General features: G+C 39.8%; 1 protein-coding gene across 4 annotated transcripts in view; it reads left to right on the top strand.

Annotated features, from left to right (window-relative positions):
- The window catches only part of ADAMTSL1 (ADAMTS like 1), a 475,795-nt gene that overhangs the window by 371,238 nt on the left and 83,321 nt on the right, over positions 1 to 21,236 (top strand). For all 4 annotated transcript variants that reach the window (XM_062208161.1, XM_062208159.1, XM_062208160.1 and 1 more), the window contains one exon: positions 14,089 to 14,217. In XM_062208161.1, the coding sequence (XP_062064145.1) occupies positions 14,089 to 14,217 (129 nt within the window). The remainder of the gene's footprint in view (positions 1 to 14,088; positions 14,218 to 21,236) is intronic.

Here is a 21,236-nt window from a genome sequence, read left to right as displayed (position 1 = left end):
ACGGCGGCCATTGGAGGGTGAACCAACGGCAAAAGGAAGACCTTTCTCTCTGTCTCTCTCTCACTGTCTACTCTGCTTGTCAAAAAAAATTAAAAAAAAAAAAAAAAGCAAACCTTCCATCTCCTCTGACTCCTCTCTCAATCACTTTCATATCAGGCCAAAGATATAGTTCAAGCACATATGTTCAGACTTTTCTCATTGGATTTTGATCTTAGTCACACATGAGGAAAAGAGGCCTGAAACAGAGCCCAGCTATGTACAGAAATGTGTTTCTGACTGTTAGTTCCTGGGGTGAATCCTCTATCCCTTCCTCTATCTCCACAGTGCCTCTCCTTTGGGATAGGATGTACCTTATTTGGCGAACGCCAGTTTTAAAGCATCACAAAGTCGTATACATCTTTCCTGATGGTCTTCACATCCTTAGATGCCAACAAGCAAGTTGTAGCTATGCCTCAGCTTCACCCTTTGTATGGGGACTTCCTTGTGTATTCATGAGGCTTTATTTCCTGATTACTTGTTACTTCCAGCAAGAACCATAATCCAGAGGTTAAGGATTATGATGCTATCTGAAAGATCCAAGCAGAATTCTGGACCTGACTCTTGGAAGGACCTGATGCCTCATGCACTGAAAAGCCCATGAGAGCTTTTCAGGCAAGGAAAGCCAAGACATTGTGGCAAAAAAAAAAAAATGGCCTACTTAAAGGACCTTGGTGGGTGAGACCCTAACAGAAATAAGTGGTCATCAAAGATTGAGGTTCTTTTCTCTAAAGGTAGGAGAGAATTTCCACTTTGCTTATGGCCTTGTCTAAATACTGACAGAGATTGTGGATTCAAAAGACTTCCATAGCCTTGGCAGCTCATGTCAAGAGCCTCAGGGTGATCACTGACATCATACATAAGAGTATTAATTGTTGAATTAACAAGAGTCGTTGTGCACTAACTTCCCTTGCAGGACCTCTGTCCTCAAAGAATTGTATTATAATTATGTCTAACCTGCCCTGGAGTCGAAGGATGCCCAGGTCAGAGCCACAGATCTTATTGGCTCCAAGCTGAAAAGCCCTTCACTCAGCCCAACTTCCAAAGTGACCACTGCAGCTGAGGGGATGGTCAAGTAGGGTCAGCAACATTGCAGGCAGAACTGTAAATTTCTTGTTAGAGATGCCACCTGCCTTTACCTGGCCAGCTCTCCTCCCAGGCCAGCCAAGTAATGAAAGTCAACAGAGTGCCTTCCCCTAGGAGGTTCACACCTCCCTTAGGATATACCCCATGTGAAGAGATAGATAGGTCTGGGCCTCTTAACTTACAAGGCCTAAAGCCCACCAGATTATTATCAAGCCCCTTCTATCAGGTTCTATTTGCCTCTCAATCAGAAAACTTAATTGTAGCTTAGACAGCACCTTTTTTAGCTCCTCTAATAATGACTCTGTCCTTTGTTCTAGACCCTGTCTAGTGCACTTGGGCCTCATTCCTTTGTAATCATAACCTCTACTCTACCACCAATGGCTCTACTCCCAACCTGTGTGTACTGATGGTCCTCTTCCCCACTTAATGCTGTATAATTGTTCAGATCTGGTAAATGCCACTCTTAGGATCATTGGTTACTATCCTCACCCTGTCTTTTATGACCTTGTCTAAATATGATCAGAGTCGGGGAACTTGGAAGGCTTCCATAGCCTTGGCAACTCATGACGACAGCCTAGGGTGGTTACTGGTGCCATAAACTAGAGTGTCAATTTGTTGGGTCAACAACAGGAGCCACTGTGCACTTGCTCCTCATGTGGGATCTCTGTCCTTAATGTGCTATACATTGTGATTTAATGCTATAACTAGTACTCAAAAGGTATGTTTCACTTTGTGTTTCTATGTGGGTGCAAACTGTTGAGATCTTTACTTAATGTATACTAAATTGATCTTCTGTATATAAAGAGAATTGAAAATGAATCTTAATGTGAATGGAAGGGGAGAGGGAGCGGGAGAGGGGAGGGTTGCGGGTGGGAGGGAAATTATGGGAAGGGGAAGCCATTGTAATCCATAAGCTGTATACTGGAAATTTATATTCATTAAATAAAAGTTAAAAAAAAAAGGAAAAAAAAATAATTATGTCTAAGTGCTCGCAAAAGATGTTCTTGAGTGCTTATTTAAAGTTAATTAAGTTTCCAAAATGAAATTAATTTCAAGATGCAATGACTTTGAACAGTCCTTGTCTCAACTGTTGAGGAACAGTATTTTTAGTTTGGCTTGGTTTTTTTCTGTGCAGATTGTTGAACTCTTAGTACAAAATTGGTCTTCTGTGTATGAAGTCAATCGAAAATGGATCTTAGTGGAGAATGGGGTTGGGAATGGGAGGAGGAGGAGGAGGAACAGTGGGAGAGTGGGCAGGAGGGCGGGTATGGTGGGCAGAATTACTATATTCCTAAAGTTGTACTTATGAAATGCATGAAGTCTGAATACCTTAAATAAAAAGTTTATTGGGGGGGGATTTTTTTAATTCCATATAAAACAAACAAAAAAATGCCTGCCTTTATTTTAATTTCCTCATTTTTCTTAATTTAAACAGATTTAAAAACTTGACATAAGTTCCCTCTGTGTATAGCTGTCATTCAATTATAGAATAAATAAATTTACAGATTAAATGAAAGAGTGATCTGTAAACCCTATCGGTTTCCATCAATTAATGCTCATTTCCTCTGAGCTAACTTGCTAAAACTAAATGGCTGCTCTCAATGTGTACCTAGCACCAGCTGCCAAGGAGCAGTTAATGCTGCAGATGGCGCTGTGTTAATGACCTTGCTCTCTCTGCACTGTTTTCTATTTTTGCCTATACAGGTAGCCTATGGAGCACAGTGTGCCATGACCCTTTTTTTCAACATTGTCTTAACACAAACATAATTTATCAATTCACTCCTTCTCTGCATCCATATTCTTTTTTTTTTAAGATTTATTTATTTATTTGAAAGTCAGTTACACAGAGAGAGAGAGGGCTTCCATCTGCTGGTCCACCCCCCAAATGACCGCAACAGCCAGAGCTCGGCCAGTCCGAAGCCAGGAGTCAGGAGCTTCCTCCAGGTCTCCCCACATGGGTGCAGGGGCCCAAGGACTTCGGCCATCTTCTTCTGCTTTCCCAGACCATAGCAGAAAGTGGAGGAAAGTGGAGCAGCAGGGACTTAACCAGAGCCCATACGGGATGCCAGCACTGCAGGCAGCGGTTGTACCCACTACATCACAGCACCAGCCCATATTCTTATTAATTTCTAGAACTGAACTAGTACTAATTATGTGACTTTAATCACGCATGCAAACATTAGACACATCAGGTGACAGTTCTTACAGAGCTGTACTCAAGTATTAGATGATCAGGTGACCTGTAATAAACTTAACTGATCATTAAAATAAGAGCTCCAACTAGAAAAATTCTAATAGCAAACTAGTAATGTCTCAAAGGAAGTCACTTGCCAGGAAACAGAAAAAGAAAAAATAGTAAAAGAGAAACTAAGAGCAATGCATTGAATATTAAGCCGAGCTACATATCAGAATCACCTAGAAACTTGTTAAAAATAAAGATTACTTCTCTGCCCTCCTACACACACACACACACACACTTGAGATCATATTTAATAGATTTATAATAGGACTCAAAATAAACCATAAGCATTTTTCTAATAGATGCCATAGCGTCAGTTCACTAAGATACTTTATTTTCTTAAAAATTTCTTCACCACAAATACTTGGGTAACACTGCTTTTTCTTAACAGTGAATCATAAAGGTAATAAGAACACAAAAGTAGTAGCTTGTGTTAACAACAACACCTCTACTGATAGCAGAAAGGGCCATTACTTTTCAGCAAAAGCTTGATATAATTAATTAAGGGCTGGATTTAATTCTGTGACATTTGAATTTTATAGCTATGCACTTGCAGCTATAAAAAGCCACCTTTATTATTAAAATTCCTTTAGGAAAAATAACTTGGTAACTGTGAGTCTAAAACTCTGGAGTCCCTAACCTCATTTTCCCCATCGGTGCAGTCGTTTTTATGACTCAGTGAGGCAACTCTTGTATTAGAGCAGGACAGGTTATGCTTTAACAAGTGCCCTGGGGATCCTGAGGCAGCCAGACTGCAGACAAGGATTTGGCACCCCTGGACCAAGCACTGGACTTCAGGACAAAGATCTGTGGTCCAGTTCAGCCCTATTACTTGCTAGCTCTGTGCCCTTATATAAACATGGAGCATTTCTGAGCCTATGTCCTTCGCCATATAAAAGATAGTAATATTTACCTGCCTCCTCTCATGGTTGCTATAAAAATAAAGATGCATGGAACACTATTGTAGTGTAGCATGGTGCCAGCATCCCATATGGGCATTGGTTTGAATCCGACTGCTCCAATTCCCATCTAGCTCCCTGCTTATGTGCCTGGGAAAACAGCAGAAGGTGGCCCAAGCGCTTAGGCCTTTGCACCCATGTGGAAGACCCAGATGAAGCTCCAAGCTCTTGACTTCAGCCTGACCTAGCCAGGGCTGTTGTAGCCATTTGAGAGAGTGAACCAGCAGAAGAAAGTGCTCTTGTTCGCGCTCTCTCTCTCTCTCTCATTCTCTCATTCTCTTTCTCTATAACTCTGCCCTTCAAGTAAATAAATCTTTTTTAAAAAATAAACACAGCATATAATACATACCATGTTTTCATTTAAAATATATTTATTTGAGGGCCTGCCATATCCTAGGACTTGATAGGAAAAAAGAAGAGAATAAGAGAGATGTCTTCCCTGCTCTTATGGAGATGACATGGTAAGATATAGTGCAGCTGGGTATAAACTCCTCACAAGTATGTATGATAAATTCCAACAGTTTCAATGCTTATGAAAATGTTAAGCTGGTGATGAGATATGTAATGCCTAGCAGGGGAGCAAGGGATAAGTGGCAGGTTAACAAAGGCCTCGCAACATGTTTTCGTTCAGAGGAAGGTAGCCATGTGAAATTCCATAGCTGGGGGATGTCGAGGACAGGAAACAGCTGGAGCAGAGATGCCACTGTGTTGGAGGAAAGAAGAAAGGCCAGTGTGCTGGAGCATAGTGATTGTTGGGGAGAAGGTAGACTCAATGTAGTAGGAGAGGTAGACTGCAGGACCTTACAATGTAGGTAATGGTTGTGAAAGGGAACTTGCAGTTGTGTTTAAAATGCACTGAAAATTTTAATGCACAAAATTTCTATGCTCTGATTAATGTTTGAGAAAGGTCACTATGGCTTTCACAGGAAGAGACTGTAGTGAGAGAAGAATGGAAGCAAGGAGACCCAAGTACTGTTGGGTTACACAGTAGCCCAACAAGACATGATGGGAGCATTAGACTATAAGAACAGAAATGCTGGTTAGGTTTAAGATAGATCTGTAGTCAGAACTGGGTAGCTTCTTAAAGGTAGAGGAGGTAAGGTGAGTATGCCAGCATTTATTCAGTGCCATTCCTACTGCTTTCTCCTGTAATTGCCCTGCATTTTATCACACCTACAAGTCATTGTAGTACTAAATCTCTCATCTTCACATCAAGTTGTAAACAATCTCAAGTGTATGGGATATAGCTTAAGAAATGAGAAAGGCCCTAAACAGTCAAAATAGATATAGAAACCTGTGCACATACTCAGAGATGAGCTCCTGAGAATCTTGTTGAACTTTTCATCGTCAAACCCAGCTCTTTTTTTAAAAAAATAATTTATTTATTTACTTATTTGAAAGTCAGAATTATCAGAGAGAGAGCTATATCTGGGGCCGGCGCCGTGGCGCAGTAGGTTAATCCTCCGCCTGTGGTGCTGGCATCCCATATGGGCACTGGTTCTAGTCCCAGCTACTCCTCTTCCAATCCAGCTCTCTGCTAGTGGCCTGGGAAAGCAGTAGAAGATGGCCCAAGCCCTTGGGTCCCTGCACCCACATGGGAGACCCAGAAGAAGTTCCTGGCTTCGGATCGGCACAGCTCTGGCCATTGCAACCATATGGGGAGTGAACCATCAAATGGAAGACGTTTCTCTGTCTCTCCCTTTCTATGTCTGTAACTCTACCTCTCAAATAGATAAAAATCTTTAAAAATAAAAAAAGATCTTTATCCTCCATCCGCTGATTCACTCCCCCAAATGGCTGCAACAGGAGCCAGAAGCTTCTTCCAGGTCTCCTCTGTGGATACAGGGACCCAAACATGTGGACCATTCTAGTGCTTTCCCAGGCACATTAGCAGGGAGCTAGATCAAAAGTGAAGCATCCAGGACTCAAACCACCACCCATATGAGATGCCAGCACTGCAAACAGTGGCTTAACCCACTATGCCACAGCACCAACCCCCAAACACAGTTCTAAACAAGCTTAATTACTTATGCCTAGAAGGCAGTTAAAATGAAAAATGAAAAAGAAAAAGGCAGCTTCTAATAAGAGGCTGTGTGACAGTGTGAGCAGGAATAAAAAAATACACAGATAAAGGAGGTAGATGACTGCAAAACTGTTTTCCATGGTTAATGAAGGCAGAAAAGAGTGAGTTCCATTATAGAATGTCTTGTCTATAAAATGGTTACAAGAAAATTAAATCCATTTGACTCAGAAAAGATTGGGCTTCAGGTATATGAAAATGATCTCATTCAGAGTAGTATTTCCCCAAGATACTCAGTAAATTAACCTTTTCATTATATTTTGTGGTGATATGTATGAAATGCTGATAAAGGCCCACTACAATGTGATATACCCAGAACTTCTATGAAGGTGGAGTGGATGGTATAAATTTCCCTATTCATCCTGGTTAATGCAATTAAAACTTTTGCTTATTATATATAAAACAGAAGGTGAAAACTAGACAAAAGAGAACTAACAGCTTTGGAAACTGAGAAACAATACAATTATGGAACTCCTTGGTTTTTTTTGTTTTTGTTTTTGTTTTTTTGCCTCATAAATCCCAAACTTGGAGCTGAAAAAATTGACTACAAGAAATGCCAGTGAGTACCAAAGGAGAAAAAGAACAAGCCCCAACTAAAAGTCTGCTCCAGGAAAAGGATCAGGAAAGGGGAAGCATAGGAGTACAAAAAACTTTTAGAAAATACCATTCTGCTATAGCTAAACTCTGCCTGCACCAGTAAAAGCTGAGAAGGGAGCCTATACTTGTCCCCTAGGCGGAATGAGGTGTGCCAAACCCACGTGGAATGCTGTCCAGAGAAGGTGAGGATTCTCATTCCCACCAGAGAGTAGCTCAGAGACCTCATGGGGGTTCTCAAGTTGCCTTTCACCCTACTCTACCCTCCTTCCCCTCCCCAGTGGAGTGGTGATAGAGAAGGCCTGCTGGAAAATCAGGAATGTTACCAGCTCTAGCACTAATGAGATTCCTTCTACATTGTTGTCAGTAGAGATCATGGAGGGAGCCAGAACTCCCAACCCTGCCCATCCGGAATTAGGGCTCCCAACCCCAATAACAGAAGTTGAGTGGGGAACCTGAACTTCTATTGACACTGGGGATTAACAGAGGTAGCATCTTGCTGTTCCCATGGCATGACTTCAAAGAAAGCCAGCTAAGATAGGAGCTATAAATAAGATCCCAGGTCTTATAATATAATGTAAAAATCCAGGTTTCCATTGAAAGTCACTCATCACCCAAAACTTAGTTTTATCACTCTTATTTACCATAATCCTATAAGTCATATCTAGTGGAATAATGGAAGAAAAGAAAATAAGAGACAAACATTAAAATAGAATAAATGAAAATTGCCCCTATTCACAGGTCAAATGTTTGTCTACATAAAAATCCCAGGGAATCAAAGAAAAAAATTCTGAATCTAATGTAAGTTTAGCAAAGACACGTGATACAAAGAGCAAATATATTTCTGTATACCAGGAGTGAACACTGAAGTTAAAAATAAAATGTCATTTACTATGTCATTTACCATCCCTCAAAACCAAAGTAGTTAGGTATAAATCTAACAAAACATAACAGGACTTGTATCCTAGAAACTACAAAACTCTGATGAAAGAAGGAAGATTGACATACAGTGTTCATGGAATGGACAACTCAACACAGTGAATTGTTAATTCTTCCTCTCTTTGGTATGCAGCATTAATGTAATTCCTATCAAAATCCTAGCAAGATTTTATAGATGCAGACAAGATTATTTTTTAATTAAACTTTTATTTAATGAATATAAATTTCCAAAGTATAGCTTATGGGTTACAATGGCTTCCCCCCTCCCATAACTTCCCTCCCGCCCGCAACCCTCCCCTTTCCCGCTCCCTTTCCCCTTCCATTCATGTAAAGATTCATTTTCAATTCTCTTTGTATACAGAAGATCAGTTTAGTATATATTAGGTAAAGATTTCAACATTTTGCCCATATAGCAACATAAAGTGAAAAAACTACCATTGGATTACTAATTATAGCATTAAATAGCAATGTACAGCACATTAAAGACAGAGATCCTACATAATTTTTTTTCAAATTAATTAATTTTCTATGCCATTTCCATTTTAACACCAGGTTGTTTTTTTTTTTTCATTTCCAATTCTCTTTATATACAGAAGATCACTTCAGTATATAATTAGTAAAGACCTCATCAGTTTGTGCCCACACAGAAACGCAAAGTATAAAAATACTGTTTCAGTACTAGTTATAGCATCACTTGGCTTTAGACGACACATTAGGGACAGATCCCACATGGGGTGTAAGTACACAGTGACTCCTGTTGCTGATTTAACAATTTGACACTCCTGTTCATGGCGTCAGTAATCTCCCTAGGCTCTAGTCATGAGTTGCCAGGGCTATGGAAGCCTTTAGAGTTCGCTGACTTTGATCTTATTCCGATAGGGTCATAGTCAAAGTGGAAGTTCTCTCCTCCCTTCGGAGAAGGGTACCTCCTTCTTTGATGGCCCCGTTCTTTCCACTGGGATCTCACAGAGATCATTCATTTAGGTCTTTTTTTTTTTTTCCATGATATCTTGGCTTTCCATGCCTGCTATACTCTCATGGGCTCTTCAGCCAGATCTGAATGCCTTGAGGGCTGATTCTGAGGCCAGAGTGTTGTTTAGGACATCTGCCATCCTATGAGTCTGCTGTGTATCCCACTTCCCATGTTGGATCTTTCTCTCCCTTTTTGATTCTATCAGTTAGTATTAGCAGATACTTGTCTTGTTTGTGTGATCTCTTTGACTCTTAGACCTATCAGAGCTATCAATTGTGAGCTGAAATTGATCACTTGGACTAGTGCGATGGCATTGGTACATGCCATCTTGATGGGATTGTGTTGGAATCCCCTGGCACATTTCTAACTCCACCATTTGCGGCCAGTCCGATTGAGCATGTTCCAAATTGTTCATCTCCTCCCTCTCTTTTTCCACTCTTAGATTTAACAGGGATCACTTTTCAGTTAAAATTTAAACACCTAAGAATAATCGTGTGTTAATTACTGAGTTCAACCAATAGTACTAGAACAACAATAACAACAACAAATACTAAAAAGGATAAAGTATTACATTGTACATCTAAAGTCAGGACAGGAGCTGATCAGTTCATTGTTGCTTATAGTGTCCATTTCACTTAACAGGTTTCCCCTTTGGCGCTCAGTTGTCACCGATCAGGGAAAACAAATGATATTTTTCTCTTTGGGTCTGGCTTAATTCACTCAGCATGATGTTTTCCAGATTGCTCCATCTTGTTGCAAATGACTGGGTTTCGTTGTTTCTTACTGCTGTATAGTATTCTATGGAGTACATGTCCCATAATTTCTTTATCCAGTCTACTGTTGATGGGCATTTGGGTTGGTTCCAGGTCTTAGCTATTGTGAATTGAGCTGCAATAAACATTAATGTGCAGATGGCTTTTTTATTTGCCAAATTAATTTCCTTTGGGTAAATTCCAAGGAGTGGGATGGCTGGGTTGTATGGTAGGGTTATGTTCAGGTTTCTGAGGAATCTCCAGACAGACTTCCATAGTGGCTTAACCAGTTTGCATTCCCACCAACAGTGGGTTAGTGTCCCTTTTTCCCCACATCCTCTCCAGCATCTGTTGTTGGTAGATTTCTGAATGTGAGCCATTCTCACTGGGGTGAGATGGAACCTCATTGTGGTTTTGATTTGCATTTCTCTGATTGCTAGTGATCTTGAACATTTTTTCATGTGTCTGTTGGCCATTTGGATTTCCTCTTTCGAAAAATGTCTATTGAGGTCCTTGGCCCATCTCTTAAGTGGGTTGTTTGTTTTGTTGTTGTGGATTTTCTTGATTTCTTTGTAGATTCTGGTTATCAATCCTTTATCTGTAGTATAGTTTGCGAATATTTTTTCCCATTCTGTTGGTTGCCTCTTCACTTTCCTGACTGTTTCTTTTGAAGTACAGAAACTTCTCAATTTGATGCAATCCCAAATGTTAATTTTGGTTTTGACTGCCTGTGCTGTTGGAGTATTTTCCAGGAAGTCTTTGCCTGTGCCTATATCTTGCAGGGTTTCTCCAATGCTCTCTAATAATTTGATGGTTTCGGGTCGTAGATTTAAGTCTTTAATCCATGTTGAGTGAATTTTTGTGTAAGGTGATAGGTATGGGTCTTGCTTCAAGCTTCTGCATGTGGAAATCCAATTTTCCCAGCACCATTTATTGAATAGACTGTCCTTATTCCAGGGATTAGATTTGGATCTTTGGTCAAATATAAGTTGGCTGTAGATGTTTGGATTGATTTCTGGTGTTTCTATTCTGTTCCATTGGTCTATCCATCTGTTTCTGAGAATGTGTTTAAAAAAAATAGATTTCAAACATTTTTCAACCAAAATTTCTTTTAATTATTTGTTCCATGAATTTTGGAAACACCCTGGATTTATGAAAAGCCAAAGGAAGTAAATTAGCGAAGAAGAATAAAGCAGAAGAAATAAGCCTACCCAGATTAAAAGTTAATTATTTAGCTGCAGTAATTAAGATTGTATGGTATTGGTTGAGGAAGGACACGTATAGATTAGTGGAATAGGAGAGAGAGCCCAGTTGTAGAGCCACACAATTACATACAATTTTTTTCCCCAAAGAAACCTTTTATTTAATGGGTACAAATTTCATAAGTACAACTTTAGGAATATAGTGATTCTTCCCAACCTGCCCACCCTCCCACCCCACCTCCTCCTCCCTCTCCTATTCCCAGTCCCATTCTCCATTAAGATTCATTTTCAGTTAACTTTATGCACAGAAAACCAACTCTGTACTAAGTAGATTTCAACAATTTGCACACACACACACACAAAACTGAGAACAAGTTTTAGTTAATTCTTATAATACAACTCATTGAGGACAGAGGTCCTGCATGGGAAGTAAGTGCACTGTGAGTCCTATTGTTAATTTAACAATTAACACTCTTATGTATGGTATTAGTAATCACCCAAGGCTCTTTACATGATCTGTCAAGGTTATGGAAGCTTTTTGAATCACGAATTCCATCAGTACTTAGACAAGACCATAAGCAAAGTGGAAATTTCTCTCCTCCCTTCAGAGAAAAGTACCTCCTTCTTTGATGCTTACTTCTTTCTGCAGGGCTCTCACTCACAGAGATCCTTTAAGTAGGACATTTTTTGCCACAGTGTCCTAGCTTTCCATGCCTAAAATGCTCTCAAGGGCTTTAGAGCCAGAGCAGAATGCCTTAAAGTCTGATTCTGAGGTCAGAGTGCTATTTAAAGCAATTCTCATTCTATGAGTCTATTTGGACTACTTCCCATGTCCAACTGTTTTTTACAAAGGTATAAAGGATGGAGCTGGCATTGCAGTGTAGCAGGTTAGGCTACCACCTGCGATGCCAACATCCCATATCGTCACTAGTCTTAGTCCCACCTGTTCTAATTCCAGTCTAGCTCCCTGCTAATGCACCTAGGAAAGTATCGGAAGATGGGCCAAGTCTGTGCCACTACACCCATGTGGGACACCCAGATGAAGTTCCTGGCTCCTGGCTTCAGTCTGACCCAGCCCTTGCCATTGCAGCCATCTGGGCAGTGAACTAACAGATGGAAGATCTCTTTCTGTCTCTTCTTCTCTCTCTCTAATTCAGAATTCCAAACAAACAAACAAATCCTTTAAAAAAAAGTGCAAAGGTAATTCAGTATAGGAATGATCACCTGTCATTCAATGATGATAAAGCAATCAGACATCGATAGAAAACTTTTGACAGTCCCATAACTTATACAAAAATTAATTCAAAATGCACCACAAAGTTACATATAAAATGTAAAACTATAAAGTTTTTAGAACAAAGCATAAGAAAACATTTACAGAATCTAGAACTAGGTAAATAGGTCTTTGACTTGATATCTAAAGTATGATCCATAAAAAAGAAAAATTGGTAAATTGTACTTGATCAAAATTTAAAAGTTTGCCCTATGAAAGATTGTATTATGAAAAGAAAAGCTATAGATGAGGAGATCGTATTTGCAAACTGCATATCTGACAGGATTAATATCTAGAATAAAAATAACCCTCAAAATTCAACAGAAAAAAAAAATCTGGAGTAAGCATGTGACATAGCTGTTCAGACATTCCCGTACCTGGACCGATTCCTAAATCCTGTTGCTGGTTCCAGCTTTCTGATAATGCAGACCCCGGAAGGCAGAGGCTGATAGCACAAGTGGTTGGATCCCTGCCATCCACATGGGAGATACAGATTGGGTTCCTAACCCCCCAGCTTCAGCTTGACCCAGAGAAACTGCAGGACGCCTACACTGCTTGTGGGAATGTGAAATGCTGTGGCCACTCTGGAAAACAGCTTGATACTTTCTAAAAAGAACACAAAAACTAAATATGCAATTGACATATGACCTAGGAAGACCCAGAAATTTTACACCTGGGCATTTATCCCAAAGAAATAAAGACTTGTACAGAAACCTGCACTGAAATATTTGTAGCAGCTTCTTTTGTAACCCTGATGTCCTTTCAACTGGTAAATGGCTAACCATCTATACCATGGAACACCACTCAGCAATAAAAAGAATTGACTGTTGATATGTGTAATCATGCTACCCTGTGAGACCTGGAAGAACAGCCAGAGAAATTTTCTGCAATCATACTGTATGATTCCATTTATATAAAATTCTTGAAATGGTAAAATTATAAAGATTGGGACCATGTTAACAGTTGCTAAAGGGTTAAGAAGGGTTTGGGGGCAACATGAATGATATCTATAGCAATGGAAATGTTCTATAACTTCACACTTTGAGCATCAATGTGGGAGCCATATATACTGTACTGTTTTGTAAGATGTTACCATTAGGGAAAAACTTGGTATGGATACAAAGGTCTGCTCTCTAATTTTTCTTATAAATGCTGTAAATCCCTGGATATTTCAAAATAAAAAGTTGTTTTAAAAAACATAAATAAATAAGGTCTTGAGGCCAGCTTTCTGGAGCAGCAAGTTAAATCTCTGCTTATGACACTTGGCATCCCATACTGGAGCACCAGCTCGAGTTCCAGCTTTTCCACTTCCTATCCAGCTCCTTGCTAGTATATGTAGGAAGGTGGTGGGAAATGGCCAAAGTGTTTGGGTCCCTGCCACTCATGTGGAAGACAAGGACAGAGTTCCAGGTTCCTGGCTTCAGCCTGGCCTGTTATAGCCATTTGGGGAGTGATGAACAGATAAAAGAAAAACTCCCTATGCCTTTCCTACTTCTTCTCCCTCTCTCTTTCCCTCCCTCCCTTTCTACCTGTAGATAAATTAACGTCTTTAAAAAAGATAAGGTCTTAAAATCTAATGTGTAATGCAAGATATACAGGTATCAAAACATTACATGTATGCTGACAAAGATGTATCATTTTTATGTTAAAAATAATGTAGAATCATTTGTTAATTTGGTGATTAAATGCATAAATAATCCCAACTTGTACACTGTGCTCTATCTTCATACTCTTCAACCCTTGTTCTTTTTCTGACAACTCTGTGGTAGGTCAATAGCAGGAGGCCATGAGTGGTTTTATATTGTGCAGTTAGAACTCCTTCAAGTGAAAACATGATAGGGAAAAAGCCAGGTAAGCCAGCTGTTCATGGTTGGTTATGTAGCCCTTGTTTCAAGTGATTGGCCCAAAACCACAGACATTGTCCAGTAACATCTTGCATTCTTCCTCATCTTCAGGAAAGCCACTCGTGAAAACATCACGCATGACTGTGATCAACACGGAGAAGCCTGCAGTCACAGTTGATGTAGGAGGCACCATCAAAACAGTGCAAGGAGTGAACGTGACAATTAACTGCCAAGTTGCAGGTGAGAATATCATTTATGCACTTGTTCTTTCAAATATTAACAGAGGATACAAAGTTCTAGGTGGAGGAGCACAAAGGGAAATTAGACACAAATTCTGCTGCCAGAGATTCTGTCTTAGTAGGAAAGTTGGAGTATAAACCTGAAACACTCTAAAAGTGAGAAGTGCTGCAGAAGTTTAGAAGAGAAAAGATTAATTCTAACATAAAATAAGAGAAGTTTTATGATTTTTAATTTCATATTTTAATTGGCAAATCGTAATTGTTTTATGGATATAATGCTTTGGAATATGTATAAAAAATTGAATGATTAAATCAAGCAGATTAACATAGCCTTCATTTCACTTCTCTATCACTCAAGGTCAGTTTTTGGCATTGTTATTTTATCTCAGCCATCTGTACTGATAGAATGTGAACGTGAATGCATGGGGTTAAAATAGTTCCAAGCAGATGAAATACGGAAAAATCATGGCAGGAGAAAGGTCTTGATGCTATACCAGGAACCCTGTGAACTTTAGTCTTGGTAGAGCACCAAGTACAGAAATGAAGTAGGTTGTGACTGGACCGTAATAGACCTGGAATTCCTGCCAAGTTCAGACAAAGGTAGGTAGAGTGAGCCTAAAGAGCTATGCTTCTAGAAGAGTAAACCATAGCAGTGCAATAAAAATGGGTTGAGAAAGAGATACTGAGGTCTCGAGGCGGCAAGATGGCGGAATAGGCAGGGAGCACACTATTAGTCCGGAGAGAGAGACAGTTAATATAAGTGGAGATACTGCAGGGTCAAGGAAGAGTAGGGGATGAAACAGCAGAGGAAACTCTTCCAGAACTAGAGATTCACAGTGTACCTGCGTGGAGAGCATGGGAGCCCAAGTTCGGGACACCAGCAGCAGACTCAACGCACCAGCGCTGGAACGCGAGGTGAGCCGAACCACAATAGCCCGAGACACCAGCAGGCAAGCGGAAAGAGGAGGCTAGAGGGAACGAGGCTTGAAACTTCGTGGGGAAAAGTTCACCAGGCTAACTAGAAGAGAGAGAGGAAAAAAATTAAAAAAAAGCGACCGATACGGACACAAGTTTCTCTCTCTCCGCTCACCTCTCAAAGGCGAGCAAGACAGAGCAGGCGCCATTTTGGACATACGTCATAAGCAGGGCAACCTCAGGTCTGCACCAGTCCTGAGCCTAGCAGAAAAACCTGACTCTGGGGGGAGGGGTGAAATAACAGGAGATTAGCATCTAACTTGGCAACCCAGTGGGAGATTGCAGGAGAACTGGAGCCCACACTGAGGGCAGCAGAGATTCCCTGTGTGGTCCATGGGAAAGAGCTTCCGATCTCTGGCTCCTGTGGGTATATCATTTGCCTGCTAACTACCTCCAATTACGTTCAGCTGTGCGGAATTACTTCCCTTTTGAATCAAAAAAGAGAGAGATTTACCACACCTAACCTGGGAGTGTCATCTTTGACACACCCTCAGCCCTGAGGAACCAAACACAGCTCTCAGTCCACACTCATCTCAAGCCTCTAAGGCACCACTGAAAGCAGACAGTCCACTTAATATAGAGCCATAGTGTAACAAGAAAAAACACCACAGTGAAGAAACCAAATATCTCCAACATGCCAAACAACAAACGCAAAAACCGAGGTAACAAGAACAAGGAAGACACTATGACACCCCCAAATGAAAAAGACACCCCAATTCAAGATTATGAAGATGAGGAGATTGAAGAAATGCAAGAAGCAGATCTCAAAAAATTGATAAGAACATTAAGAAGTTCTCAAAAACAAATTCTTGAACTACAGAAATCCTTCATGGACAAGATAGAAAATCTCTCTCGTGAAAATGAAATATTAAGGAGGAATCAAAATGAAATGAAACAACTAGTGGAACAAGAAATGGTGATAGTGATGAGAAATCATAATGAAATGAAGAATTCAATAGATCAAATGACAAACACATTAGAGAGTCTTAAAAACAGAATGGACGAAGCAGAAGAGAGAATATCAGACTTAGAAGACAGAGAACAGGAAAGGAAACAATCAAATCAAAGAAAAGAAGAAGAAATCAGAAATCTAAAAAATACTGTCAGGAATCTACAGGATACTCTTAAAAAACCCAACATTCGGGTTCTAGGAGTACCTGAAGGCATGGAGAGAGAGAAAGGATTAGAAGGCCTTTTTAGTGAGATACTAGCAGAAAATTTCCCAGGTTTGGAGAAAGACAGAGACATCCTAATACAGGAAGCTCATAGAACCCCTAATAAACATGACCAAAAGAGATCCTCACCACGACACGTCGTAATCAAACTCACCACAGTGAAACACAAAGAAAAGATCCTAAAATGTGCAAGAGAGAAACGCCAGATTACTCTCAGAGGATCTCCAATTAGACTCACAGCTGACTTCTCTTCAGAAACCTTGCAAGCTAGGAGAGAAAGGCGAGACATAGCCCAGGTGCTAAGAGAGAAAAACTGCCAGCCCAGAATACTATATCCTGCAAATCTCTCATTTATGAATGAAGGTGAAATAAAGACCTTTCACAGCAAACAGACATTGAAAGAATTTGTCGCCACTCGTCCAGCCCTGCAAAACATGCTTAAAGATGTGTTACATACAGAAACACGGTCACCAATATGAAAGAAGGTAAAGGTAGGAAACCTCACACCAAAAGATCACAGGAATCTCAAACCATATATTAGAAAGTATCTTTGGCTAATGGCAGGGCAAAGTTACTCCTTCTCAATAGTCACATTGAATGTTAATGGCTTGAACTGTCCAGTTAAAAGACACCGATTGGCTGATTGGGTTAAGGAACAAAACCCATCCTTTTGCTGCTTACGAGAAACCCATCTATCCAACAATGATCCATACAAGCTGAGAGTGAAAGGCTGGAAAAAGATATACCACGCCAACAGAAATGAAAAGAGAGCGGGCGTAGCCATCTTAATATCGGACAACATAAACTTTACCACAAAAACTGTTAGGAGAGACAAAGAGGGGCACTATATAATGATTAAGGGATCCATTCAACAGGAAGATATAATGATTATCAACGTATATGCACCTAATTACAGGGCACCAGCTTATTTAAAAGACTTGTTAAGGGACTTAAAGGGAGACTTAGACCCCAATACAATAGTACTGGGGGACTTCAATACTCCACTCTCAGAGATAGACAGATCAACAGCACAGAAGATCAACAAGGAGACAGTAGATTTAAATGACACTATAGCCCAAATGGATCTAACAGATATCTACAGAACATTTCATCCTACATCTAAGGACTTTACATTCTTCTCAGCAGTACATGGAACCCTCTCTAGGATTGACCACATACTAGGCCATAAAGCAAGTCTCAGCAAATTCAAAAGAATTAGAATCATACCATGCAGCTTCTCAGACCACAAAGGAATGAAATTGGAAATTGGCAACTCAGGAATCCCTAGAGCACGTGCAAACACATGGAGATTGAACAACATGCTCCTGAATGAACAATGGGTCATAGAAGAAATTAAAAGAGAAATCAAAAATTTTCTGGAAGTAAATGAGGATAACAGCACAACATACCAAAACCTATGGGATACAACAAAAGCAGTGTTAAGAGGAAAGTTTATATCAATAGGTGCCTACATCAAGAAATTGGAAAGGCACCAAATAGATGAGCTTTCAAGTCATCTCAAGGATCTAGAAAATCTGCAGCAAACCAAACCCAAACCCAGTAGGAGAAGAGAAATAATTAAAATCAGAGAAGAAATCAACAGGATTGAATCCAAAAAAACATTACAAAAAATCAGCCAAACGAGGAGCTGGTTTTTTGAAAAAATAAACAAAATTGACACCCCATTGGCCCAACTAACTAAAAAAAGAACAGAAAAGACCCAAATCAATAGGATCAGAGATGAAATGGGAAACGTAACCACAGACACCACAGAAATAAAAAGAATCATCAGAAATTACTACAAGGACTTGTATGCCAGCAAACAGGGAAATCTATCATTAATGGATAGATTCCTGGACACAAGCAACCTGCCTAAATTGAACCAGGAAGACATAGAAATCCTAAACAGACCAATAACTGACACAGAAATTGAAACAGTAATAAAGGCCCTCCCAACAAAGAAAAGCCCAGGGCCAGATGGATTCACTGCTGAGTTCTACCAGACATTTAGAGAAGAACTAACTCCAATTCTTCTCAAACTATTCAGAGCAATCGAAAAAGAGGGAATCCTCCCAAATTCCTTCTATGAAGCCAGCATCACCTTAATTCCTAAGCTGGAAAATGATGCAGCATTGAAAGAGAATTACAGACCAATATCCCTGATGAACACAGATGCAAAAATACTCAATAAAATTCTGGCCAATAGAATGCAACAACACATCAGAAAGATCATCCACCCAGACCAAGTGGGATTCATCCCCGGTATGCAGGGATGGTTCAACATTCGCAAAACAATCAATGTAATACACTACATTAACAGACTGCAGAAGAAAAACCATATGATTCTCTCAATAGACGCAGAGAAAGCATTTGATAAAATACAACACCCTTTCATGATGAAAACTCTAAGCAAACTGGGTATGGAAGGAACATTCCTTAATACAATCAAAGCAATATATGAAAAACCCACAGCCAACATCCTATTGAATGGGGAAAAGTTGGAAGCATTTCCACTGAAATCTGGTACCAGACAGGGATGCCCTCTCTCACCACTGCTATTCAATATAGTTCTGGAAGTTTTGGCCAGAGCTATTAGGCAAGAAAAAGAAATTAAAGGGATACAAATCGGGAAGGACGAACTCAAACTATCCCTCTTTGCAGATGATATGATTCTTTATTTAGGGGACCCAAAGAACTCTACTAAGAGACTACTGGAACTCATCGAAGAGTTTGGCAAAGTAGCAGGATATAAAATCAATGCACAAAAATCAACAGCCTTTGTATACACAGGCAATGCCACGGCTGAGGAAGAACTGCTAAAATCAATCCCATTCACAATAGCTACAAAAACAATCAAATACCTTGGAATAAACTTAACCAAAGACGTTAAAGATCTCTACGATGAAAACTACAAAACCTTACAGAAAGAAATAGAAGAGGATACCAAAAAATGGAGAAATCTTCCATGCTCATGGATTGGAAGAATCAATATCATCAAAATGTCTATTCTCCCAAAAGCAATTTATACATTCAATGCAATACCCATCAAGATCCCAAAGACCTTCTTCTCAGATCTGGAAAAAATGATGCTGAAATTCATATGGAGACACAGAAGACCTCGAATAGCCAAAGCAATCCTGTACAACAAAAACAAAGCCGGAGGCATCACAATACCTGATTTTAGGACATACTACAGGGCAGTTATTATCAAAACAGCATGGTACTAGTACAGAAACAGATGGATAGACCAATGGAACAGAATAGAAACACCAGAAATCAATCCAAACATCTACAGCCAACTTATATTTGACCAAAGATCCAAATCTAATCCCTGGAATAAGGACAGTCTATTCAATAAATGGTGCTGGGAAAATTGGATTTCCACATGCAGAAGCTTGAAGCAAGACCCATACCTATCACCTTACACAAAAATTCACTCAACATGGATTAAAGACTTAAATCTACGACCCGAAACCATCAAATTATTAGAGAGCATTGGAGAAACCCTGCAAGATATAGGCACAGGCAAAGACTTCCTGGAAAATACTCCAACAGCACAGGCAGTCAAAACCAAAATTAACATTTGGGATTGCATCAAATTGAGAAGTTTCTGTACTTCAAAAGAAACAGTCAGGAAAGTGAAGAGGCAACCAACAGAATGGGAAAAAATATTCGCAAACTATACTACAGATAAAGGATTGATAACCAGAATCTACAAAGAAATCAAGAAAATCCACAACAACAAAACAAACAACCCACTTAAGAGATGGGCCAAGGACCTCAATAGACATTTTTCGAAAGAGGAAATCCAAATGGCCAACAGACACATGAAAAAATGTTCAAGATCACTAGCAAATCAGAGAAATGCAAATCAAAACCACAATGAGGTTCCATCTCACCCCGGTGAGAATGGCTCACATTCAGAAATCTACCAACAACAGATGCTGGAGAGGATGTGGGGAAAAAGGGACACTAACCCACTGTTGGTGGGAATGCAAACTGGTTAAGCCACTATGGAAGTCTGTCTGGAGATTCCTCAGAAACCTGAACATAACCCTACCATACAACCCAGCCATCCCACTCCTTGGAATTTACCCAAAGGAAATTAATTTGGCAAATAAAAAAGCCATCTGCACATTAATGTTTATTGCAGCTCAATTCACAATAGCTAAGACCTGGAACCAACCCAAATGCCCATCAACAGTAGACTGGATAAAGAAATTATGGGACATGTACTCCATAGAATACTATACAGCAGTAAGAAACAACGAAACCCAGTCATTTGCAACAAGATGGAGCAATCTGGAAAACATCATGCTGAGTGAATTAAGCCAGACCCAAAGAGAAAAATATCATTTGTTTTCCCTGATCGGTGACAACTGAGCGCCAAAGGGGAAACCTGTTAAGTGAAATGGACACTATAAGCAACAATGAACTGATCAGCTCCTGTCCTGACTTTAGATGTACAATGTAATACTTTATCCTTTTTAGTATTTGTTGTTGTTATTGTTGTTCTAGTACTATTGGTTGAACTCAGTAATTAACACACAATTATTCTTAGGTGTTTAAATTTTAACTGAAAAGTGATCCCTGTTAAATCTAAGAGTGGAAAAAGAGAGGGAGGAGATGAACAATTTGGAACATGCTCAATCGGACTGGCCGCAAATGGTGGAGTTAGAAATGTGCCAGGGGATTCCAACACAATCCCATCAAGATGGCATGTACCAATGCCATCGCACTAGTCCAAGTGATCAATTTCAGCTCACAATTGATAGCTCTGATAGGTCTAAGAGTCAAAGAGATCACACAAACAAGACAAGTATCTGCTAATACTAACTGATAGAATCAAAAAGGGAGAGAAAGATCCAAC

Source organism: Lepus europaeus, chromosome 12 (genome assembly GCF_033115175.1).
Source record: "Lepus europaeus isolate LE1 chromosome 12, mLepTim1.pri, whole genome shotgun sequence".
Taxonomy (NCBI): Eukaryota; Metazoa; Chordata; class Mammalia; order Lagomorpha; family Leporidae; genus Lepus; species Lepus europaeus.
The sequence above is the reverse complement of the archived record's forward strand: the minus strand, read 5'-3'. Positions and strand labels throughout refer to the sequence as shown.